The sequence below is a fragment of the Haliotis rufescens genome, unplaced genomic scaffold, assembly GCF_023055435.1.
Source record: "Haliotis rufescens isolate VD_foot unplaced genomic scaffold, xgHalRufe1.0.p SCAF_3, whole genome shotgun sequence".
NCBI lineage: Eukaryota > Metazoa > Mollusca > Gastropoda > Lepetellida > Haliotidae > Haliotis > Haliotis rufescens.
In genome coordinates this window covers 63,028,694-63,054,950 of record NW_025964001.1, presented here as the reverse complement: position 1 = coordinate 63,054,950, position 26,257 = coordinate 63,028,694, and the positions used below count along the sequence as shown (strand labels likewise).

General features: G+C 39.6%; 1 protein-coding gene across 1 annotated transcript; it reads left to right on the top strand.

The window, feature by feature from the left end:
- Positions 1-174: 174 nt before the first annotated feature.
- Positions 175-24,701, top strand: LOC124132368 (complex I intermediate-associated protein 30, mitochondrial-like). The gene is made up of 4 exons (XM_046496255.2): positions 175-314; positions 4,375-4,876; positions 23,029-23,214; positions 24,428-24,701. Exons 2-4 carry the CDS (start codon positions 4,400-4,402, stop codon positions 24,650-24,652), a joined length of 888 nt encoding a protein of 295 aa, XP_046352211.1. The 5' UTR covers positions 175-314; positions 4,375-4,399; the 3' UTR covers positions 24,653-24,701.
- The last annotated feature ends 1,556 nt before the right edge of the window (positions 24,702-26,257 follow it).

The following is a 26,257-nucleotide window of genomic DNA, read 5'->3' as shown; positions in this document are numbered from 1 at the left end:
AATGCTCTTTATGATGGGGATATGGAGCATAATTTTCAGATATGTCCGGATATATCCACCAATTGAATCATTGTACATAATTATTTCGATATTGTTATTTACGTAGGAATATTTATTTATGACATCACGTATCTGTAGAAATCGCTAGACGAGCAACATTACATATGCGCTGCTGTGAGTTTAAAGATGTAGTATAGACGGACTCAGGTTTCTACGCTGTAAGGAACCTACAATCGCAGCGCGAGCGAAATGAGTGACTGGTTTAGTTCGTGAAGAAGGTCATGGATCCACTTGGTTGATTAATTAAGTCCTACGTCAGTATATGATGTTTGATTTCAACTCATATGTTGTGTGGCCGTCTTTGCCATCTTTGTATGCGTCTTTATGCAACATGCTCTCTGGAAGAGAATGATACTGCGTTGTTACTATGCACATTGTCCAGTTTTCGATCATGATGAATATACAGTTGTAATGATCTTGAACAGCTGCACAAACATTAAATAATTAAATCTTAGTAATTTGAACTCATTAAAAAATAAGACCTGTACTAAGGCCACAACAAGTAACTATTTTCTCTTTCTCTTTCCATATTTTATTTTTCTTGGGACTGGGAGCACCTTGAGTTTAGAAAACAGCACCACAACTTCTCGTTAGGATTTCTGCCGTAGGTCACTAAGACCAGCAACCAGATTTGTGAGAGTCAGTCAGACGTTTTAGCCTGACAGCTAAGCGATATGGACATGCTAATCGTTCATGGAGAAATATTGTGTTGAACTTAGTGCAAATGTAAGTGTTGTGTAAAGCCGCAATCAGCTATATGACAGTGTTCTGTAAATAATCAGGTCTTGACCAGACAATCCAGTGATTGACATCATGAGCATCGATCCACGCAATAGGGAAACGATGAATGCATCAACCAAGTCAGCGAGCCTGACCACCAGATCTCGTTAGTCGCCTCTTATAACCAGCATGGTAGCCTTTTATGGCAAGCATGGGTTGCTAAAGGCCTATACTACCCCTGATCTTCACGGGTGAACACAACTCACTAAGTATGCAGTCTTAAATTTCTGTTATGGAAAGGGTCTAAATAGGTGACAGACACTTATGAAGGTTACGGTTAAGCATGAAAAAGGCATTAAAGAGTGATCCCGATGCCATTTGGCACACTCTTCCTATTATGTAATCTACAAGATACCAAGTGGTGAGGAATGAGCCGATATGGCACAAACTGAAACTGGCTCAGGCATCAGGCCTCAGACATCAAATTCATGGGTACGCATGAATGGTATTTAGTAAGTCTTCGGGTGGTTTTGTGACAGAAAAGTGTAGGAGGGAACACTGTAAGGATAATGTGGATCATAGTACAGAACGATGGAGGCTTAAGCTCACAAGGCTGAGTCAGCTTTTGAATAATTACTGAACAAATGTAGTGGGTGAAAGTGGCTTGTGGGGATGGACAGTTTCATTAGCCGAAATATTTGACACTAAACCATTTCTTCCTGCTTTCTCAACATTTTTGTGTGAAGAATATGAGGAGCCACTATAGAATCTAATAGCCACTAAATGGGTACCTAACCCTAATGACCGTAGAGGGGTAATTGATTGTAAAGAGCTAAGGATAGAGTTCTGGGTAAGTGAAGCCAGAGCCACAAAAATTCAGCCTCCTAATTGATTTATTGCAAACATTATCCCACAGTAGATGGTGTTCAGACCAGTGACATTTGGACCTGTGCAGCGTCAATATAATATTACCCAATAAACTGCATTCCTGTGCATGATAATGAAAATTAATGAATAAAAAAATAAATATATGTACCATATTCGATGTAATAAGAACCCAGGGCGCTCTCAAAATTAGAAATAGGGGGCTCTTATGAGAACATAATTTTGGTGGAAAAAAACAGAGTTGAAAGATCATTAATTTCTAGGTTTCTAGGTTTATTTACCTGAAGTGATACAAAAGAAAAGTCTGTGTATTATACATGACAGATATTTTTTTCCAGAATTAAATTGCCCATAATTAAAGGTGCATATAACACACGAGTGTGTATTATACACGAATAAATAAGTCTTGCGTACATTGATCAATCGGAAGAGGTGCTAATTGGGATTGTTCACTGGCCAATATATTAGCAAATAATCACCATGGGCGCTTATTAGAGCAGGGTGCTTATTATGTCGAATACAGTATAATAGTTCCCATTTATGATCCTTTTAGTATGTTTAGTCCCATGAATTAAGGAGGGAACTGAAATATAAAATATATTTTAAAAAAACTACAGTCAGGCTTATTCAATGACATTGTGAGTAAAGATCACTGGTAGGAGCTTATGCACACTCAATGACCCCCTGCAATTTAGTTTCTAGGCTGACATCAGAAGGCATTGTTTCACCTGTGTGTTTTGCAACAGAATTTCACAAATGTCAGTGGGTATTGTTATGTGTTTGTAAACTTTTGTTTTGCTGAATTCTAAAAGGTAGGCCTTTTTCTTGTCAAGAGCCTAAAAATGTACGACATGATATTTGTACATCAGGTGTATGTTACCTATACTGCTTTAGGGGGCACACTAGAGAATTGGGGATTTAGGACTACGTTTTCTAAAAGAAAGTGATGGCAGAATTCTTAAATCAGTACTACTTGAAATGTTGTCTGGCTTGGTGACTTGGTTGCTGGTGTGTCGTTGTACCAAGATGACATTGTGCTCCAGCAAAATCGGGGCGAGGGGTAGTCTAGTGGTTGAAGCGTTTGCTCGTCATGCCGAAGACCCTGGTTCGATTCCCAACATGGGTACAATGTGTGAAGCCCATTTCTGGTGTCCCCCGCCGTGATATTGCTGGAATATTGCTGCTTGAAGTGTGGGGCTAACAATCCATTGTCTTTGAAGTGTAGATTATACTTGTATTTTTATCCCCCGCCCCAACAAAGTTGGCGGGGGATATAGAAGTAGGTTCTGTCCGTGTGTGTGTGCATGTGCGTCCCGAAATCGTTTACGGAGCATAACTCAGAAACCATTAAATATTTCTCTACGAAACTTTGCATGTCTATCAGACACATACTGAACTGTTGCCTTTTGCTATTTAGGAATTTTTGAAATTTTTATTTTTTACATTTCCAAGGCAACAAGTTGGACTTAGGTTCCATAGGGTAGAGTTCGTTTCCGGAGCATAACTCAAAACCCATTCAATACTTTCTAAAAAATCTTTGCATGTTTACCAGACACATACTGAACTGGTGCCTTTTGCTATTAAGGAATTTTAGAAATTTTTATTTTTTACGTTTCCTTGGCAACAAGTTGGACTTAGGTTCTATAAGGGTGGTGTTTGTTTCCGGAGCATAACTCAAAAGCCGTTAAATACTTTCTTACAAAACTTTGCATGTCTACCAGGCACATACTGAACTGGTGCCTTTTGATATTGAGCGCTTTTAGAAATTTTTATTTTTTACGTTTCCATGGCAACAAGTTGGATTTAGGTTTTAATATAGGGTGGGTTCATTTATGGAGTATAACAAATAAACTGTTAAATATTTCCTTGGCAAACATTGCATGTCTATATATAAAGCACATACTGAACTAGTGCCATTTGATATTAAGGAGATTTAGAAATATTTATTTTAGAATTTCCATTGCAGCTATTTTGACATGGGCTAAAAGAAATGTTGGGTCAGTTACCTGGTTTGGGACCATAACGTGTTAAAATGGGCAGGGGATATAGATGACTTTGTCGACTATACACTTGTTCACATTGACATGGTACACTTGACATGATTGATGTCATGTAAGGCCAGTTAAAAAATATTCTTGTTTCTCAGGGGACACTGGTGGCCCAGTCGTCTAAGATGCCATATTTTGCTGTGCAGAGTTGCGGTCCTTGGACACTCCAGGAACCTATGATCAAATCGCAGTTCACCCCAATTGTGTTTCTAGGTTTGCCAGCACCATACCCATACTTGTGGGCTGCGACCTGCATCACCTCGGGCTTTCCTCCCACATTAAGCTGACACGCCTTGTTACAACTGGAATACTGTTAAAAGCAAGATATCAAAATTAACAAATGATTAAGGCCAGTTTAGTAATATATGTTCTTTTTTCTTGTTACTTTTTTTCAAAACTTACTGCATAGGCAGTTTGTCAACATCCACTGCGGCTATAAACTTGATCAAACGGTCATGGCCATGACGACCACGCAGGGATTCCCATGCTTACCTGACACACAATGATAGACAAGTACAAAAACAATGATATTTTATTTGAAAACATTGTTTCTTATCAATATTTATAAGAAATGAAATTAGAGGCGGGCAGTTTAGGGGTGGGGACATGGAATTTATTTTAACTATAGCAGCCTGACGGAGACATTTTTTTCCTTTTTCAGATTCGGAGCACTTGCCTGTCCAACAATGTCAGGACTTCTCACAAGACAGGTATTAGCACATAATCAGAAACTGTTATCCATACCACCATGTCTATTCTTCAATCCTTCAAGGACTAAAGTAGGAATTTATGAAACAGACAAAAAGTCGGGTTATGGAAAACCATTGCCATCACACAAAGCCCTCCTAAGTGAGGGCATGAAAGGGCTGAAAGGAGAACTGAAACTGTTTGGACAGGAAATCAAGGAGAAATGCTACGCCGACCCGTTTGTCGACGTGCAACACGGAGACTACACGTACGAGTGGAAGATGAACACAAGGGACGACATTGACAAGTGGGTGGTGACCAGCGATCACGACAACAACGAAGGACTGAGCAAAGCCTCGTTAGTTCTCAGCACAAACAATACTGCAATGTTTCATGGATATTTATCTCAAGAGGTGATGAAGGATGGCATACAGAAGCGAAGTGGGTACGCTGGGATACGCTCTCCCAGTAGTTTTGTAAGTAACAACAACACAAGTACCATATTCGACGTAATAAGCGCCCCGCTCTAATAAGCGCCCACAGCTATATTTGCTAATATATTGGCTAGTGAACAATACCAATTGGCACCCCTTCCGATTGATCAATGTACACAAGACTTATTTATTCGCGTATAATACGCACTCGTGTGTTATATGCACGCTTAATTATGGGCATTTAAATTCTGGAAAAATATATCTGTCGTATATAAACATTCCAGGCTGTCAGCATAAACCACAAAATTTATCTTTCAAATCTGTCCTTATTCACCAAAATAATATTCTAATAAGAGCCCCCTATTTCTAATTTTGAGAGCGCCCTGGGCGCTTATTACGTCGAATATGGTAATAAGACTAACATTGTATTGTTTGTCTAATATGTAATGTAATGTCTCTGTAGTGAACTCATCTTCCTGAGGCGAGGGAGTTAACTGACTATAAAAGTCAAGTTTCCACCCTTGCCGAACTAGGCTGGAGTTATGCAGTTATAATTTGGCTGGACTAACGAGCCTATACATAGTCCAATCAAAATTGCATAACAAAATCGACAACCAGTTGGTAAACTGCCATGCAGATTTCAGTCAAATGCTGGGTTTGCAAAGCATGTGTACCGTCAATGTAGCATCAACAGATATGTTTCAAATCTTTTCATGTTTTTAATCAAGGTGCTTAAGTGATTTGAGGCACTTCGTGAAGTAAGACCCGTTTAATTACAATAAAGATCATGATTATCGATTAGATCATCTTGACTTGGCGCCGCCATTTTGTTTGAAGCAAGTGCAAGTGAAATGAGAGATGGAATCTGATTGGTCAGTAGGATGGACATGGAAGGGACATAACTCGTAATAGCCACTGGTGGCTACGATTGAGCCCAGGAATTCCAGCCTAGTTCGGCAAGGGTGGAAACTGGTCTTTAAAAGGCAGTTAACTCTCTTGCCTCGGGAAGATGTAATGACCTATTTTAAGCTATTTTGTTAAATTGTCTTTAAATATATATAATAGAAAGGTGCCCAGAGAATCTATTCATTTTCAGAAATCGAATAAATTTAGACATGACAAAAAAGTATTGTACACTTGCTTGGGATTTTTGTTTCAGGGTCTTGAATCAGTGAGAGGCTCTGGTGATGATGACAAAATTAAACACTTTTCATTCCAGATATTAAGATTTTCTTGATTCTTGTACTGGAGTCATTGTTACTGACATGTTTTTAGAATGTTAACATGGTTAAAGCATCCAAACACTTTCGGAAAAGGAGTCCTCTTAAAACCCATTTGACCATCAAGGAAGTGATTGTAACCAATTGTTTTTTAAATTCATTGTGTATGTTGTGTATCATTGCAACCTTATGTACAGCAATGCTGATCACAAGAGCTCCAGGCATGGACTATTTATAAAATTTAAAAGACACATCAGAAGTAGATCTGGTGTGTTTGTCAAGGTCAGGTGCAAGGTTGACATGTATCTGAATCTTGCCATACTCACATCAGGGTCAGTAGTATAGGTAATAGGGGTTCTGGCTCACTTCCACTGGAGCCGGATTCATATACCTATACTGCTACTACAGATGGAATTTTTTATGCCAAAATGATTATGTGATTTAATGATAGTCATGAGATTAAGTTAAATTGGCTCTAGCTCACCAATACCTGGGGCCAATCATTGCTTCTATTAGTATAAAAATGATGATGCGATTCAACGAAAGTCGTTTTAAAAGAAATATCAATATTAATTAATAATGGATAAAATTTACTATAGCCCACGAGGATATTGGAAAGGTGTAGGAGCAATAAAAAAATTAGCCACCGCGGCTAAGGTATCTCAAGATGTGGCCAAGGATTGGTTAAAGAAACAAGCGATGTGGCAGATATATTTACCGGCACCGCGTTATATACCGAGGAAGAAGTTTGATATTTTTACGACGAATGAAGTTCATCAGGCTGACCTCTTGTTTCTTCCCCATGATAAGGTAAAACGCAAAACGTATAAATACGCTTTAACGGTAGTGGATGTGGCTAGTCGATACAAAGAGGCTGAGCCATTAACATCGAAAGAATCAACAGAGGTAGCTAATGCACTGAGTCGCATATATAAACGCGGACCGCTAAAATGGCCTAAGCTATTTCAAGTAGATCCCGGTCGCGAGTTTATGGGATCGGTAACAAAACTGTTAACAAAGCATGATGTCAAAATCGTCCGTGGTGAAAGAGAGGCCCACCGCAGTCAAGCTATCGTCGAAAGATTTAACAGGACATTAGCGGAACGTTTGTTTGGCTATCAGTATGGGATCGAAATGAAATCCGAGCGATTGAGATCAACCGAATGGGTGACACGATTACCAGCCGTTGTATCAGCCCTGAATAATGAAGTAACAAGATTAATAGGGAAGAAACCATCCGATGCTATTAAAATGAAATCAGTGACTTCCGAATCTTCAGCACCGAGGAGAGGCAAAGAACGAAAACTTCCGGATAGAGTAAGGGTAAGATATTTATACCAGCCCGGTGAACTCGAAGGAGGCCTACGTCGCGCAACCGATCCCATATGGTCCCTTAAGACGTATAACATTAGTCGATTGGTTACGAAAGAAGGAGAGCCTATTCTTTATTATCTTCAAGATGGACCGGGTAGGGCATTTGTACGAGAAGAGTTGTTCATAGTTCCCGACGGTACGGTATTACCACCATAACCATAAGCATAGGTATTTACACCATCATTATCAATCCATCTCTTTGTATCTAAGGGGGATAATGATGTCTTGTTCATTCTTAATCCATATATCCTATGATCGTAACTTCTTAAAGAGTTCATCTCGTGTTTGAACGTTCTACCGTTGAATAATGATTCTTTATACTGTTCGTGTTTGATATGCTTTTTTACAACATACTTCTTAACGCCCTTAGCTTTTCTTATCTCTCCATTATCGGACTTCTTTATAGAATACATCTTAGGTCTTAATCCCACATACTCCGCTATAGGGGTCCCAGCACATTCATCCTTCATCTTACCTAACACCTTTTTATTTACAATGCTGTGCAGTGGATTATCTTTTGGGTAATCGCTCGTGTCGTACATATCTATTTTTTCTGCCATATCTTTATACACATCCTCGGTTTGTATTTCCATCAACAAAGAATCTGTGTCGGTATATAACACCTCGCATCTATCGCCGTATTGCTTCTTAAGTTCGTTGTAATAAAAGTCATACATTAAGTGTTTTGACAAGTCGAGAATACTCATACCGACGTACACCGGTCTGTTGAATTTTATATTACTCTTCTGCATATGCAACGCGGCTAAGTCGTTATCGAATATCTTGCTTCTGTTAAAAGCCGGACTGGCTATAAGTTTCCTGAGTCTTTCTTCCTCATTAGATCTGACTAATTTAACATCAACACGCTTCCTTAGATTCTCCATAGTTTTACCAAATACCGAGTTATTCATGAGCTTATATAGATTCTTTTCGAAATCGCTGGTAGCTATCTTTCTTAAATCTGTGTTCAACCTTATATAGGGCTCCATCCAAGGGCTTTGATCGAACTTTAGAACTCTGTGTATTTTCTTAAGTTTCATACCTAACGATAGATACAACTGGAGATTTCTGTAGTGAACTATATATTTTGTCTTATCCATCAAATTTGGTACGAGTTTTTCTACGTTAGCTAACCTACTATTACCCATCAAGGAGCGTTGATATTCCGACATCCAATCTTTATTAACCATTAATCTTTCGGGAGCTAGCGGATAACTGTTATGATCTTTATGTAACGAACTTGGATATTCCAAGTCAACTTCTAGTATGTACCCTTTATTCACTTCGATATCATTATTATGGATATTATGGATATCATTCACTTCGATATCATTGACCCATTCAAAACCACCCGTGGGTAAAGGTTGACTCATAGCCCATCCGTACAAATTGTTGGCGTCGAGATATAATATGTGTGTGTCGGGTTTACTCGGATCGTATCCTTCCACTAATTTATTATTAGCCTTAGAATACCTTTTAGCTGTCATTGATATACCACCTCTTAATCCTTTCTCAATAAACAAGTGCATATCGTAATCTGTGAGTAGTTTTAGTTCTACGCCGGTCTTCTTCAACAATGCATCCCACGATAGTCCGGGACTGGAATAGTACCATGCCGGGTCCAAGCCGTATTGTTTTAAACATGTCTTTCTAAATATCTCGAATATATCGGCGAGTAACAGTACATCGGTTTTTAAGTACAGATCGTGATAATCACCTAAATTCTTACAACCTAATTTATCCCACACCATCAGAGCGTGTTCATAATCGGCATCTGTTATTCTAGATTCTGTTAAGTTACTATAGAATGATTCGAGGGGTGGTAATTCAGTTTCTTCGAATCTAGACCAATCATCCATATATTCGTAAGGATATACACCTTTTCTCAGCAACAAATGACGAGTAATCTTATCAGTATATTTATTTGTTATCGCGAAGTCATCGGGATTGTTCGCATAAGCTAAATTGTCCAGGGAAGATAACAGAAACTGTACGGAGTCTATGAATCTAAGCCCATTACTTTGCTTTATTCTAGATTTCCCATCCTTGTCCCTATAATGTATAGGTTTAGTCAACGAGAACGATATGTATTTTTCCATATTGTTAGGAATGCACGTTAAACCGCCGTCAGTCTTTGAGATAGCTTGCATAATGAGATGTGAATCGTATCCCCTAAGGTTATGAAACACAACGGGGATGGGTATTGTTTGAGAATTCATTTTTAGTTTCAAGTTACACTCGTTATGAGCGGCTCCCCGATAATTACCCGTGACGTGACAATGATCTCTTACGGAATCCCCATCCAGGGGTTTATTACAAACGTGACAACTCGTTGACTTCTTATAGGCACTCCAATTATCCCTCGTCATACGCATGGGTTTCTTACACGATAATTTTTCCCTGATTATTCTCTCTTCATTTTGTAGATATTCTAGGAACTTTTCCACTGCATCGGGACCTCTGTAAATCACGGGAGTGTTTGTTTTCCCATCATACCTTACAACGATATATCCAAACCCACAAGGAATATGTTCTTGAGTTTTGTATGTAAAACTACTATCTTGATTATTATGGTTGGTATTTTCTATGGGTTTGATAAGCGCTTCGAAGTCGGCGTAAATTACGTACGGTACTGGCATTTGATTACAATAATGTTCAAATTTTAATATATTTTTTCCCTCTTTAGGCATATCGATCCTGATAGCATTCTGTCCAACACCTCTGCAGTCTTCTTTATGCGCTTCTAATAGATCTTGTCTGCTGTACCCATGTAGGCATCTTTCGCAGAAATATTTCTTTCCCTTATATTTAGTTTGATCGTATAATAGCCTGTTTAAACTCTTTATCCACGTATAATGATATTTACCATCTTTTTCGATCAGAAATGAATTGATTCTGGGGATATTTTCCGGAGCGGAGCTTATCCTGTGTACAACAATTCCTTTAGAATGTCCAAAAACATTTATAGCTAAATTATTTTGCTTTTCTACCTTATCAATTTGTGATATTGGTGTAGGTTCGTCTATACCATCAAAGTTGAGTCCATCGTTTTGGGGATAGCTAGAAGGTCTATCCGGATTTTTGTCTACGGGGAACAATGCAGATCTTATCATCATTCTTAAACAGTCATCGGATTTATTTTTTACATTAATTATGGCTTTTTTCTTCTTATAATACGGGGGTAAATCTATATAAGATCCACCTTTGAAGGGCATATAATTTGCTATATCTAAATATAAACTATCGATTTTATCCACAGCCCAACCCGAACCTCTATTAGTCCAGCGTTCTAAAGTTTCCTGTATTCTCTGAATTGATGTATCTAATGATGAGTTTATAGTATCGGATTCGGTTATAACTTCTTGATTGCTACGGAAATATGGTTCGGTATATTCGGTGCTATCGTCTGTGTTACTTTTACTCAATGTCATTTTAATCGTCAGCTGGTATTTTATACTATGTAAATCATCTAATTCCTCGTTAATTTTACTCGATATGATGGGCTTAATATCGTTAACATCCATTTTGGAATTAATATCCATCTTCCAACTTCTTAGATATTTACCAACGCCGGTGGATGTGGGTACAAATATTAATTCTTGTTGTTTATTCTCAACATCATTATTATCTAGTAAAGCGATCAATTCAGCTCTTCTCATTCGAGAATAACCTCTCAGCCCACTGTTTCTCGCTCGAACTTTGAGTTCTCTAACAGTCTGGGGTTTGTTGTATTCCAAACCGAGTAAATCAATCAATTCAGCTTTTCTCATACGAGAATATCCACGCAGTCCACTTTGCTTTGCCATAGCTTTTAACTCTCTGACAAAAAACATTGTGGTTGAATGGTATATGCAAAATGAGACAAATGTCTAATTGGTTGTTTTTTCATATATCTAAATACGTATTCTCCCCAACCTATTCCTCTCATTGATGTAATCTCTCTTCCTAGCATAAATAATCTGGTTCCTGACCCTATCAGCACCATGTTTCTTGCATAAACAATAATGACCTTTGACCCCTATCCCACATTCAGAACACTTATAGTTTATGTGTCCGCGCCTGATGTAATAATTGTGTATACCGCAGTAAATTTGAACACAGCGTCTATTACATAGAGTAGTCTTACCCATGAGTGTAAACTTGCAGTTATTCATGGTATATACATCTATCATATCATTTGTCTAAATGCAAATCACATCTACACTAGGCGAGAGCTGAAAATCAATACAGCAGTCAATCCCAACATGATAAATTTTACCTCTCGGTTCTTTTGTTCCTCTGACGGTGTATAAAACTGACTCATTGTTGGTCTCGGTATTGGGTCGAGTTTTTTCCCATAAACGAGGAAGTATTCGTGCATGGCAGATTCGACATCCTTAAACATTTGAATTGAATGTCCTTCCTTACGCAGTTTTTCATGAATAAAGTCTAATCTCTTCATTCTCCGCTGTGTATATTGTGACTGAGCTGCTTGGAGTTGTTCCATTGCTTCGTTATGTCGTTCACGCTCCTCTTCAACTTCTTTAGCGTTTGATCCCTCATACTTGAAAATAAATAATTACTCCCCGAAAAAGCTAGAGCATTAACAACAGCTCCACCGACCATCATCGCAATTGTTGCCATGTTTAATAATATAAAATATTCAAATGTTTAATTACTTCATTATGTCTTCCGGGATAAGTCCTTGTTTGATGAGCATATCCTTCGTTGCCATAGCCAATCCAATATCAAGAATGGCCATACCTATGTCAAATCCATTAAAATCTAGCTTGGGAGGTGTGGCTTTAGTAATCATTTTAGCCATACGGGCATAGCCAATGGCCAAGCCGGTGACCACCGCTGAATGATACGTCGCGTTTACCAACATTTTACCGTCTGTAACTGGAGTAGTCATGCTTCTTATAGCATTATATGAGGACTAACCTCTAATTGAACTTGTTGTTGCGGCGGGGGTGATGTTTTCTCTTCTCCGGTCTTATAAAAGAACCATACAGCCGCTATACCAGCAACTCCTACTAGTGCCCATGTTTTAATCGGATTTGAATTATTTATTAATTTCGCTTTGCGCGCCAGCCCACCCTTTCTTCCTGCAGCTATTTTCAAAGGATTCTTAGTAACTCTGGGTTGTTTTTTTGTTTTCTCATTCACATGTGGTGGTTCCTCATTCACTTGTTGTTCCGCAATCTGTTGTTGCGTTTCCACAATCTGTGGTTCCTCGTTCACAATCTGTGGTGTCACCTGTGTCTCCATTTATATTATTAAGTGGGCACGTATGTTTAAATTGACAATACCTAGCCGTTATTAAAGCTGTGGTGAACGGAGCTAAAAACATTCCGTATCTATGATAAAACTCACAGCTCACTGCGCTTATAGCGTGTTCGATGAATGGGTCTTTCTCGAGAGATTCGCATAAATACAGGCGATGTTCTGCCGGGATGGGGAGAAACGTACTAGCTACGGCTGTGTATAGTTGTAATATAGAAGACCCTATCGTTTTAGTCATGGTAGCTCCCAGTCTAGACTCGTAACGAGCGTACAGTTTTTTAATCTCTTCATCGGTCATGTTATCAATTTTTTCGATGGTATAATTTTCCCCCAAATATTGGGAACATTTTCCACCGGCTACCAAAGCGGCAAGTCTTTCTCTATGTTTATCTAAAGATTTATCTGTAACATGTTGATCTGCATCAGATTCTTTGAGCATTTGTTCGATGAGTTCGTCGCATTCCATAATGTAATACCTAAGGAGATATTTAAGTTTAACATAATATAACATGACATATCCAATACATCCCGTAATAATGAACTGTTGCGAAAGAATGAGGATTTCGAACCACATTTTATGTAATATTAACCGCTAATGTTCAATTTGCTACATTTTTGCTACATTTTGCTATAATTTTGCTACATTTTGCTACATTTTGCTACAATTTGCTAAGCAATTGCATAAGCAGCTGGTTGATCGGTTTTTAATACGAGTTTACAGTGCTTCGTTGCCGCTTACAATTTTCTGACTTTGTCTCGTTCGCCCTTGGTATAAATGACATCATTTTCGCGTAAACATTCCTCGAATGAATCTCGATCTTTGCAATGAAACAGTGCTATCCATTTGGTCTGCTCTCTGAGATCTTTCAGGACAGAGTTGTATTTTTGAGTAAGTACCCAAACGCTATGTTGAGTATGCCGACCGGAGAATGCTAAATACGAAAGCATATCTTTCTTTTTTGTGAGTTCTTTACTCGCGCTGCAGTCGTCTATTACGAAAAGGGTTGATTCTCCTTTGTATTTTTCGTGACATACTCGGAGGCATTCTTGTAAACGATCGCCCGGATCGACTCTGTGTACCCCGTCGTCATTCATTACCCAATCTCTCGATAGGTATGTTTTATTAACGCTTATAGTCGGGCACAGAATAATAATATGATCGAAAACGTCCCGATAATGACTTTCTAAAATATCTAGAATAAAGGCTGTTTTTCCACAGCCTGTTTGCCTGCATATGATAGCGCAGTGCGGATCTTTAGGTAAAAGATTATCAATAGATTGCTTGCATGAATCTCCCATTCTGTATATTAAGTTGCGCATCCATAATCACGTACAAATATATGTTTAATTTACCAGATGATTCCTGAAGCTTCGTTATCTGTATGGTGGCACCCTCGCTAGCATTTTCTATTCTCCTCCCACTACCGTGTAATTGGTCATCATCCGTTGTTCGCATGTCTAGCCATAGCGCGTACTTCGTGGTGAGGTATTCACCCATCGATACACCCCCGAGAGACAGATCTTTCACGACGGCGTTAACTTCTGGAGAACGTTTTATAGAAGGGAGTTTTTTAATCTCATCCCACTGGTGATACGCTAACATTCCTTGGCTATATAGTTGATTAGGAACGCCCTCGATAGTCAATTCTACTTTTGTAATCTTAGGATTGTAGAACTTCTCGGTATTTCTTTTAAACACATCGGAGGGGTCCTCGAACAACATTAAAATACCCTTCAACGACCTCGTGGGGACGTTTAGATTGATATTCCACATCGTATCTTTTTTATCCCTCGTGATCTTTCGGTGTCGCAGCACGCGATCGTACAAAATAGCTAAACTTCCCGAATACTGATTACGAATTTGTCTGGCTAATTCAGGATCCGTTATCATATCGTACTCCAACGAGATATTGTCAATGGAATAGCTGGCATCTTCACCACCGGTTATGATTACTCTGCCGTAGTCATTAAAAGTGAGTTCGTATTCTAACCTATCGCCTAGGGATGCTTGATAAAAGGGCATGTGGGAATCTAGTAATTCAAAGTCTAGGGGAATATAGAATCTGTTACCTAATGCGTCGGCAACAGCGAGATCTTTTACGATGGTATTATCACCATTATCAGCGCCCACGCGCAGTCTCAATGTGTTCTTATTACAAATACCTTGGTACTGTAAGTTTTCCCGCTCTTTATCTGTTCTCCAGAGATCCAAATAGCAATAGTATACATCGCTATCGTCGATACTCAAAACCTCATTACCGCTAATTTTAATCGCGATTTTCTTAACGATAGCACGACCTATGTTCTGAACGGGCTCCCTGTTAACATCTGTAGAAGTCAAACTAATCGTAAATGCTAGTCGGACAGTTCCCGGAACTAACACATCGTGTGCGCCGAGATTAGGAAAGCGAACCAGAAGGGTTTGATTCTGATCAATGGTACTAGGGTTATTAGTTATAGTTACAGACTGACGAATTGCTTTGACCCCTAATGGATCTCGAAGTCTACGTTGTGGGTTTAACTTGCGTCCGTATTGCCAAGACATTGTTTATATTGAAATTATGTACCCTATGTTTAATATAAAAATGACTAATTTTGAACATAATGACTTTGATCTAAGTACCTTTGATGACTTTGATAACCCAATCGAAGAGGGTACTGATGAAACCAACTTTGGTGCCACGAATCTTAACGATGAACTTTTACAATCGTCCGTCAATGATTATTACGATGCCTTAAAAGAAGATACCCCAATAGGTCGTGACTATTCAAAGTTTGAGATAGATAGTAAAGGAATATTGCGACTGCGTGGCGCTCCGGATATTGATCTTATGCATTCTCGTACTCGTAAGCCCCTAGCCTTGTCTACGATAGCTGCTAAACATGGCATCAGCACTGTTCGTGATAAATTAGGTTTTGTGGACTACCGACGACTTTCCGCGAAGACTACTAAGGTTCTTCGAACCGTGCGTACTGAACTCGTTAATACAGATGATTTGGAAGCAGCCTCGATGGTGGCCTCGGACGGACTCGGAGAAATCTTAGATACCTATTACGATAATTCCACGTTACAGGTACCATATTCAGAATTTAGTATTAGGGAATTACGAGGTCTTGACAAGGCAATGCGAACAATGCGGGGAGAACTCATCAATAATATAGCCAAGATATCTGAAATCGACAAGCATATAGCTCAAGAGAAAACAAAACTCGAACAGGCGGGCGATGAGTTCAGTAGACGCCGCGTAGCAGAAAGATTGCGTAGCTTAGAAGACGAAAGATTGGCCCGCATCGAAGCAGCTTCCAGTAATAAAAAGGCACTTCGTTCACAAATCAGTCGTATTCGAGAAACTATCGATCAAGTCCTCAACGATGACACTACACTGGTCGATAAAATTAAAACATTGTTCAGAGAACAGGGAATAACAATTGCCAGTATTTTAACCGCGTTGGGTTTTATTATATCGACTTTGACTCTCTCTTTAACAGGTGACAGTACAGGTGGAGGTGGATCACCTCCTAACGATAAAAATGGGATAAAAGAGTGGATAAAAAAGCATTTAAAAGCATTAGGTTCAGCACTCGGAAAGCTCGCTGAGAAAGCCGCGGCCGCACTTCCCGGTATAATAGGGAGTATAGTTTCCTGGCTATTGAATTTATTAGCTAAGACCACCACTTGGCTTAGTCAAAACTTGTGGGGGCTGATCGTGGCAATTGCAGGGCTGTTGTACGTATTCGCTAAGAACTACTTAACCAAATCATGAGTAAACCAGCCGCGACTCCACCCACTACAAGCGCTGTTTTTTCATCGATGTTGTTGATTTTTAGCCTCAATATGTGGTGGCACTTGTGCGTTAGTAGATGTTTTTGTGATAGTTGGTGTTTGCGGCTTGACTATTCCCTTTTCACCCGTTATCGTTTGCGTTATTAATTCAATGTTAATATCTGAATTTATACCTGGTTTTTGTTGATCGGTAGCGATACCAATTTTATTATTATAACCTATCACTTGACCGATCTTAAGTTCCATATTACTCGGAGACATGTATAGTCCCGGTGCATAAACGAAGTCCACTTTGGATTGAGCGTACTGTAATGCATCTTGAAAACGCTTTATAGACGATGGTATGTCAACTGGTGAATTAATGGCGTCCTCCACGTTTGCGATAAACTGTTTTTGCGCATCGAGCGCCGTCCCAGTACCGATAATGGATGTTCGTGTTTGCGATTGTGCACCGAGAATTGCCCATACATAAGTTCTTATCGATTCATTAACTCTTTCAAATCCTGGGTTAGTAAAATTATTTTCAGTTTTATCATTAAGAAATTCATTCCAAGCGTCTCCAGGTGGTTGCTCAACCTTTTGGATGGTGAAAGCAACACCACCCTTAAAGTTCATACGATCATCTCTCCACTCGTTACTTGAGAGAGCAAAGCTCGGAAGGAGCCGACCCCTTTTCAGTAAATCATCGCTGACTTCTTTAACAGAGTGTGCACCAGCGTACGGAATACCTAGACCATGGTTTGCTCCTTTAATACACCAATCTTTACTCGTAGAAACATTAAATTCATTACAAATACGTTCATACACCCCCCTATTATACGGATTATTTGATGCATTCCACGCTCGATCCTGTGGTAATGGAGCACTAATTTCTTTAAGTATACGTCTAATCTGATAATACACATGAAATAATAAAACAGACTTATTTAGCATATATCCTGGAGCATTAACAGATACACCACATCCCGTTGTGGCACACCATATGGCAAAGTTTAACTGATTCTGCCAAAATTGCATCGGATTGTGAAACCAATCGTGCACCATTTTATCGCTAGTTGCCGTGACCCTGTACTTTTCAAAGATATCTGGGAATTTAACGAAAAATTCAGCACCGGAGGCAGTTACTATAATCGATTGATTAGTAATATATCTCGATTTCATATTTAAATTATGATATAGTATCATTGTATATTTAATATGTATATTACACTCCCAGGAATAACAAATGGTCAGTCTATTGAACTGCTTCATACTATCGATAACTCGGATGGACAACTCGAAGTAGCTCTATGCAATGTAACGTATTACCCACGGTGGACCAATATAAGTTCTGTGAGAGGTAATAATAAGATATGGATATTAGATGAAAAAAAACCCATTATAATACCTGATGGGTATTACAGTGTATGCTCACTCAATGATGAAATTTTTAAGCCTAATGGAATTAGTCTAACACAAAATGAGTCGAATGGAATGTTGAAAATAGACACTGGAGAAAAAGGTGTACTTTTGATAATTTATCTACAATATGTACTTGGATTTACACACGGAAGTTTATCATTTATGAATGGAATATTTTATGGAGAGATATTGCCCGATTTAGTTCCCTATAAAGAGTTGTGTATCCATCTTGATCAAATAAGCACGACTGATAATATTCAACTAGAAAGTCCTTCAACTCTGCTCAGAAGTGTTCCAGTGAAAAATGAAAAATATAATAGCGGTAGAACGGAATCTTTCTCATCACTACAATACAAAAAATTAAAGCGGGGAATTATTTCAGACCTCAAAATTTCTGTATTAGATGTAAAACATCAACCTGTACATATAGGATACTTAAGCGTAACACTCCATATTATAAATAATGGTTGATGCATCAGGCCCTGGAACAGTAAGACAATGTAATACAATTGCGCTTTCCGATCTCGGAGACACGGAAGGATTTGGTAAACCTGGTACTGATGGTAAGTTATACGCTTTACACTTACACGATAATGTATACAAGCGGAAAGAAGTCACATTCACGGGTAATCTAGAAGATTTAAGCGATGTCGATGTAAGTAGACTCCTTAAAAACACTTCGTACAATATTACTCACAACGACGATAATAAATGGACTATGATCAAAGCAAACATCGAGTGGCTACTGAATATCGTCATTACCCCACCTTATGTGATGATGGGTAAGAGACATAATTTAATTAAGATAATAAATAGTGGCATCGTACTCGCGGCTTATATCCCATCAAAACGAAAAAGTGTGTTAGTTACCCCCCTGTCAGAAAACCCAGGTCATATGATATATAGTCGTCCGGCCTTAAAAAATGTTTAAATTTGGTTACTGAATTTGAAGATATTAAAGTTAACCTGAGTGCAATTTTTGCTGTAAATTATCAAATCATCAATGTAGATCAGCGCAACCTTAAAAAGCAATTTTCGTAGCACTTTGCTCATGAGCTGTTGAAAACAAAGTGGAGAATTTGTCAAACCTTGGGGCAATCGTTTAAATTGATAAATGCCTTGATGGGTGACGAAAGCAGTTTTATGCTTTGAATCTTCATGTAATGGCACTTGGAAGAAGCCATTAGCAAGGTCTAAAGTTGAGAAGATCTTAGCTTGTGCATTGGTGATGTTATCAACAACATCATCAAAAACAGGAAGAGGCCATGACATTGGTAAAGTGACAGAATTCAACTTTCTGTAGTCACAAACAAATCTATATGAGCCATCACGTTTCTTGACTAGGATAATGGGAGCTGAATACATAGAAGTTGACTCCTCGATCAAATCATACTTCAGAAAATCATCTATAAGTTCTTCAGTGACTTTTTGGAGATGAGGAGATTGACGATATGGTCTACTCTTAACGGGTGGGTGGTTGCCAGTGTCAATGATATGTTGGTGCAGGTCAGTTTTACCTAAATCTGCAAGACTTGTTGAAAACATGTTTCTATTTTGTCCCAAAAATCTAAGTAGTCTGTGTCGTTGGTCTGGAGTCAGTTGTGTATTGGTCAAATCAAATCCTAACTCCTGTGCAATTTTGACATAATCCCTGGTGTCATTGTCTCTCTTCTCATTGTCGGTGTTAATGGTACTGATGAATGGTTGGTCAGAGCCGATTTCAAAAACAGAGTCTTTGTCAATGTAACTAAATTTGCCTACAACTGTACCCTTGTCAAGAACCTTTTCTTCTTGGGAGGGATTCATAAGCCTAAATGTAGCAGTCTTGCTTTTTGATTTAGAAAGAGTTCTACCGCCTGCTACTTCAGAATGAGCAGTGAGGGAAGCAATGGGTTCAATGAGGATGAGGGAATCCTCTTTGGTCTCTGATAGTCTGACCTTGAAATGAATTTCACTCTGAGGGGGGATGTAAATCTGATCTATTGTTTTTGCTAATCCACTAATCTCATGCACTGAATTGGCTATGAAATTGATATATTGCCTATCTGAGGTGCTGTTGTTGAGTATCAAGGAATGACAGCTATAATCTAAGACTGCATCATTGTCATCAAGGAAGTTCTCACCTAGTATCACTGCCTTCGGCAGTGTAGGCAGTACATAGAATCTTTGAGAAAATTCCTGATCCTCAATGACAAAATCTAACACAACTGAACCTAACACTTTATGCAATTCGCCGCCAACACCTTTTACCTGTGGAAAGGGTGAGTTTCCAAGAGTAAGGTTTTCAAAAGCTGTGCTCAGAAAAGCAGACGAAATACAACAAATGGATGCCCCTGTGTCTACTAAACAATTTGTTGTTGTTGTGCCAAATTTTGCCTGAATTACACTTTTGGCAAGGGGCGTAACTAAAGACACTGTTGGAATTTCACTTTCAAAGTTACTTTCCATACCAGACTCCATATTTGCCATGACACCTATTAGTATGTACCGTACTAAATTAAAGGATGACAAGAAATCAACAATGTATTACTTACAATATTTGAAGACTTTTTCTTCCTTTGTTGGTGTCTTTGGAGGAGTTGGTTGTCTTTAATCCAGTGTTGAGGTCAGAGGTTGATGCAGCTTGCTTGTTATTCCATCAGGTGATCACAGTTGGACATGTCCTCCAATGGGTTCTTGTAGCTGGTCGTAGTTAGTTCCTGGACTCTGTGGTTCCGAAAACGATGATTCTCCGCCAAATTATCATGGAACTGTTCTGGGTGAACAATACCTTCCAAATGACGTGCTGGTTTTCTTGGGGAATTAGTCAGCAAAGAGCCAGAGTCACAGGAGACTAATCACAATTTTATTTACAAGAACAATTAACAATTTACAATATCTTAGAAATTAACTGAGGGTGCCACAGAGAGTCGGTACACACTCTGGGCTGTGGGAGAGAGGTCTGCTTGGTAAGAGAGTCAAACCCCTTCTCTGCTTAAAACCTGCCTACAGTATGTATTTAACAAAAATTTAAACAATAGAAAGGAATGTGATTGGATGATACACGCTTGGTTGTGTCCTAAGCTAAATGGATGGCTAGACAGAGGGGAATACTAAATCCTGTTTATCCTGTTGGACTGGCACTAATCTTGTTGACATATTTACTGGATGTTTTGAATGCACCGGAAGATGCCTTCGAAATATTACCAGGTCTATCGATTAAATGGCTCAAGAAACACGAGCGTCAACGTTGTAGTATTATTCATATCGGAGCATCACCCGTTGCAACCCTCGAGGGGGTCCAAATTATTAAAAGTGACAGCATTTCTCTTACTAAGATATTCTTACCGTATAATATACATTTTATAAGGTTGATGTATAGTCTCAAAACATTTAAGCAAGACCAATTAAAGACTATTATATGATCATAATATACACTATGAGTTTATATCCAGCGCTCGGTGAAGCATTTGAAAAGATGGAAACTGTTGATGGATTTCGATTACATCAAATAAACGACATAAAACATCGAATAGAGAAGGATAAGGAGTTGAGACTTGGATTGTATAAAAAGTATCGCAGAGCCGTGAATGCTCTGGACGGAGTTGACACCACTCTTGTAGCGGCTAGCATGGGACTCGGTGTAGCGGGTATCGGTTTACTATCAACTATAATCGCCGCGCCTATCGTGCTCGGTATGGAAATAACCGCTGGAGTCTCGGGACTGGCAGGAATAGCGATAAAATTCATTTCTCGTAGGTTACAAAAGAAAGCATTAAAACACGATAGTATTCGGATACTAGCCGAAGCAAAGTTGAACAGCATTGAGGATCATATTTCTACAGCAATGGCCGATTGTAAGATATCCGAGGATGAGTTTCGTTTAGTGCTGTCGGAACTCACCAAATACAACGCAATGAAGCAGGAGATTCGATCAAAATCTCGTAAGACCAGTGGTATTAGCGAAGACGAGAAAAAAAAGTTCATAGAACAGGGGAGGCAACAAGCGCGTCAATTATTCCGTGCCAAAACCAAAGAACTGGTTGGAGATTAAAAATAGATTGTTTACTATCGTTTGATCACATTTAGACAAATGCTTACAGAAATATATAATAATGGAAAAAAATATTAAATGGAAAGAATTACCACAAGGTTTTTATTATATCAGTGATGTCAAACCAACCAAATACGGTTATCAATTGTTTCTTATCAATTTACAAAAAGAGTGTAGTTATATAGTCTGGTCTCCTAGTAAAATGAACGAAGAACTTAATAAAAAATGTTGAATATCGCTTTATCGATAAAAATAATGAAGAATATTTTTATTACCATTTAGACTCATCTAAAGCAATGATTGGCCCCAGGTATTGGTGAGCTAGAGCCAATTTAACTTAATCTCATGACTATCATTAAATCGCATAATCATTTTGGCATAAAAAATTCCTCCTGTAGTAGCAGTATAGGTAATAAATCTGGCTCCAGCGGAAGTGAGCCAGAACCCCTATTACCTATACTACTGGGTCATATAGAAAATCTCTTTGTTAGCCATAGTGCATTTTGTGCTGATTAGTTTTGAGTGTGCCAGCCTGAATTTGTCTTTTGACAATCTTTTCAATACATCTTAATTTGATGAATTAATATTAGTTAAAGTTACTGCTGGGGTAGCCTAGTGGTTAAAGTGTTTGCTCGTCACGACGAAGACCTGGGTTTGATTTCCTTTTTGGGTACAAATTACAATGTGTGAAGCCCATTTCTGGTGTCCCCTGCCACGATATTGCCGGAATATTGCTAAAAGCGGCATAAAACCAAACTCACTCACTCGGTCACGAAACTTACTGGAAAGAAATAGATAATTCTCTGACTGAATTTGGAGACTACATCACCCATCCTCACTATCAATAACCAGTTATTGAAATGTTGAATCAATGATGCATTGAAAATATGATCACAAGTATTTTGTCAAAATATGCACCAAAAAGGCAAGATTTCCGATCATAGAAACCCTGTGTGACGATATTCAATATAGCTGTTGCTATGGTTACTGTACTCCGACATAATGCTGACATTACTGGCTAGGTATTGTGTTACACTTTACAGGCCTGTTTCCAGTGCTGCTGTGATATAGCTGTGAAACAAATGTCTGATTTGAAACATGTCTGTATGTTTTACAGAAATCCTTCAAGAGGAAGGTGTCCTACGACTGGTCTATCTTCAACTGCTTGGTGATGCGAGTTCGTGGGGATGGGCGCACCTACATGATCAACATCCACATGAATCGAGCCTTCGACGTGGGCTGGAATGATCAGTATAACTATGGCCTGTTCACCAGAGGGGGGCCATACTGGCAGGTTGCCAAGGTTGGTGAGCTTTACATGTAGGATAAAGCATGTCCGAGTTGTTTTTTTAACTCCCCGTGGTTTTATCCCAAGGATAAGGGTTTAAAATTTCATAAAACCCAAGGGGAAGTGTTTTATCTTACTTATAAACCAAAAAAACCCAACTTAAAACAACATTTATTAACATTTTTATGTTTCAAACATACTTTCCATGAACCTTAGGAAACGGGCGTAAGATATCTGTTGTTGGCATACAGTACTTGAAAAAGACATTCTTAAAAGCATTGTGATTTATCAGCGCCGGATTTATCAGTCCGGATGCGACGTTAGACCCCATTTTACTTCACCTCACCCATTGGTGATCTCACAGTGCTGTGAGGTCACGCAACAAGGTTATAATACAGTGACATCATAGTGTAAAGGATTTTGCAATGCTACTCTCATTCACTGTTGGGGAAGACCGCCTCCGTGGTCTAGTGGTAGAGCGTCCGCCCGGAGAGCGGAAGGTCCGGGGTTTTGAGTGCAGCGTTAAACAACAAACCAACCAACCAACCAACCAACCTGGTAGGATTAGATGGAAATGTAGATGAAAAAGCTTCTAATACCAAACAGTCAGCATGGGTTGTATGATCCCCAGGGAGCTGAGAACACTGAAAAGCACATTGTGTAGTGTGTGTAGTATGGAGTCGTGCGCTACTTTCGTGCCTATTTTTATCAAGCGCCCTTCATTTGCCTATTGACCAGTGAAGATCCGGAGTAGAATAGGTCTTTAGCAACCAGTGCTTGCCGTAAAAGGCAACTATGCTTGTCGCAAGACTAACAGGATAGGGTGGTGAGACTCGCTGACTTGGTTGATGCATGTCATCGATCCCAATTGGGTGGATCGATGCTCATGATATCAATCACAGGATTGTCTGGTCCAGACTTGGTTATTTACAGACCGCCGTCATATAGCTTGAATATTGCTGGGATATTGCTGAGTGCGGCATAAAACAACAAAGCAACCAGCCAAATCATGTGCCTTTTGTTATCATGCGCCCCCAGGGCGGTCGGGTAGCCTAGTGGTAAAAGCGTTTGCTCGTCACGCTGAAGACTCGGGTTGATTCCCGACATGGGTACAATGTTTGAAGCCCATTTCCGGTGTCCCCCACCGTGATATTGCAGGAATATTGCTAAAAGCGGTGTAAAACCATACTCACTCACTCACTATCATGCGCCCCTCATGTACTTCCAGATTCCCTTCTCCAAGTTCTACCTGACCAGCAAGGGCCGGATCCAGGACAAGCAGGAGCCCATCCAGCTGACCAATGTGTCCACCATGGGCCTGAGTATAGGGGACGGCAATGAGGGGCCCTTCTCCCTGGAGATAGACTATATCGGACTCATGTACGATGAAAACCACTATGAAGAATTTGCTTATGAAATGTACCAAGCTAATCCAGCTCATGTCGGTACATAGGCAACTGTTGCATGCTTAGAATTGGTGAAATATTTTGAAATTACATTTACAACTTGTTTGTCATGTTTATTTTATCAAGGAGCTTGGTAATAATGGAGGGTTGTCTGTGTGACAGATTAACCTCAGGGTGTCTGTGTGACAGATTAACCTCAGGTGGCCTGTGTGACAGATTACCTCAGGTGGTCTGTGTGACAGATTAACATCAGGTGGTCTGTGTGACAGATTAACATCAGGTGGTCTGTGTGACAGATTAACATCAGGTGGTCTGTGTGACACATTAACCTCAGGGTGTCTGTGTGACAGATTAACCTCAGGTGGTCTGTGTGACACATTAACCTCAGGTGGTCTGTGTGACACATTAACCTCAGGGTGTCTTTGTGAGACAAATTAACCTCAGGCTGTCTGTGTGTGACACATTAACCTCAGGGTGTCTTTGTAACAGTTTAACCTCAGGATGTCAGTGTGAGACCAACCTCAGGTGGTCAGTGACAGTTTAACCTCAGGGTGTCTCTATCAAAATTAGGAACTGGAAAGATTCTGGAACATAAATAGTTGTATCTTTTTCCTGGCAAATTACGAACAACAAACAACAAACAACACAAATCAATGCACTCCAAATTTATTCAATGCCCTCATACATGTACAGTCCTATTGTACACTGCACACACAAGCTGTGCGTACTGCCTCTATCACCTCAAGGTGTAGCCCAGCTGTGCGTACTGCCTCTATCACCTCAATGTGTAGACAAGCTGTGCGTACTGCCTCTATCACCTCATGGTGTAGACAAGCTGTGCGTACTGCCTCTATCACCTCAAGGTGGAGACAAGCTGTGCGTACTGCCTCTATCACCTCATGGTGTAGACAAGCTGTGAGTACTGCCTCCATCACCTCATGGTGTAGACAAGCTGTGCGTACTGCCTCTATCACCTCATGGTGTAGACAAGCTGTGCGTACTGCCTCTATCACCTCATGGTGTAGACAAGCTGTGCGTACTGCCTCTATCACCTCATGGTGTAGACAAGCTGTGCGTACTGCCTCTATCACCTCATGGTGTAGACAAGCTGTGCGTACTGCCTCTATCACCTCAAGGTGTAGACAAGCAGTGCTGCTACACAACCACACCACAGCTAAGTCACCAGGATCGGTTCCTGGTAGGGCTGGGTCGAGTCCAAATTTACTACCCGGGTAACCACCCCTCTATTACCTGCCACTACACGGGTACCTGCTGTAGGTCTCAAGAGATAGATACAAAATGTCCGATTGGGAAATGTTTGACCGTACTCCTGTCAAAATGTATTAGATACAGGTATAAAATGATCTGGTCATGCATACACTGAAGTTGGAAGGAATGTGTGCATAGTCAGAAAGAAATGTGATCATTTGTCACTTATAGTGTAACCACAGACTTCTAGAAAAATTTTGCCATTAAACAATATAATCACGTGACCGGGTCTGGGTAGTCCTGTGGGTACCCGTGTCCTACTCAGTACCCGCCCGACTCGAGCACCTGAGTTACCCGTCCCAGCCCTAGTTCCTAGTACCCTAAACCCTGTTAATCCAGGCAGTGGCGTCCCACTAACATCACCCAAATTAACAAATTGTGGT

Coding starts and splice junctions, on each gene's coding strand:
- LOC124132368 (XM_046496255.2), top strand. CDS start 4,400: ATGTCAGGACTTCTCACAAGACAGGTATTAGCACATAATCAGAAACTG. Junction 4,877..23,028: donor TACGCTCTCCCAGTAGTTTT/GTAAGTAACAAC, acceptor TATGTTTTACAG/AAATCCTTCAAGAGGAAGGT. Junction 23,215..24,427: donor CATACTGGCAGGTTGCCAAG/GTTGGTGAGCTT, acceptor ATGTACTTCCAG/ATTCCCTTCTCCAAGTTCTA.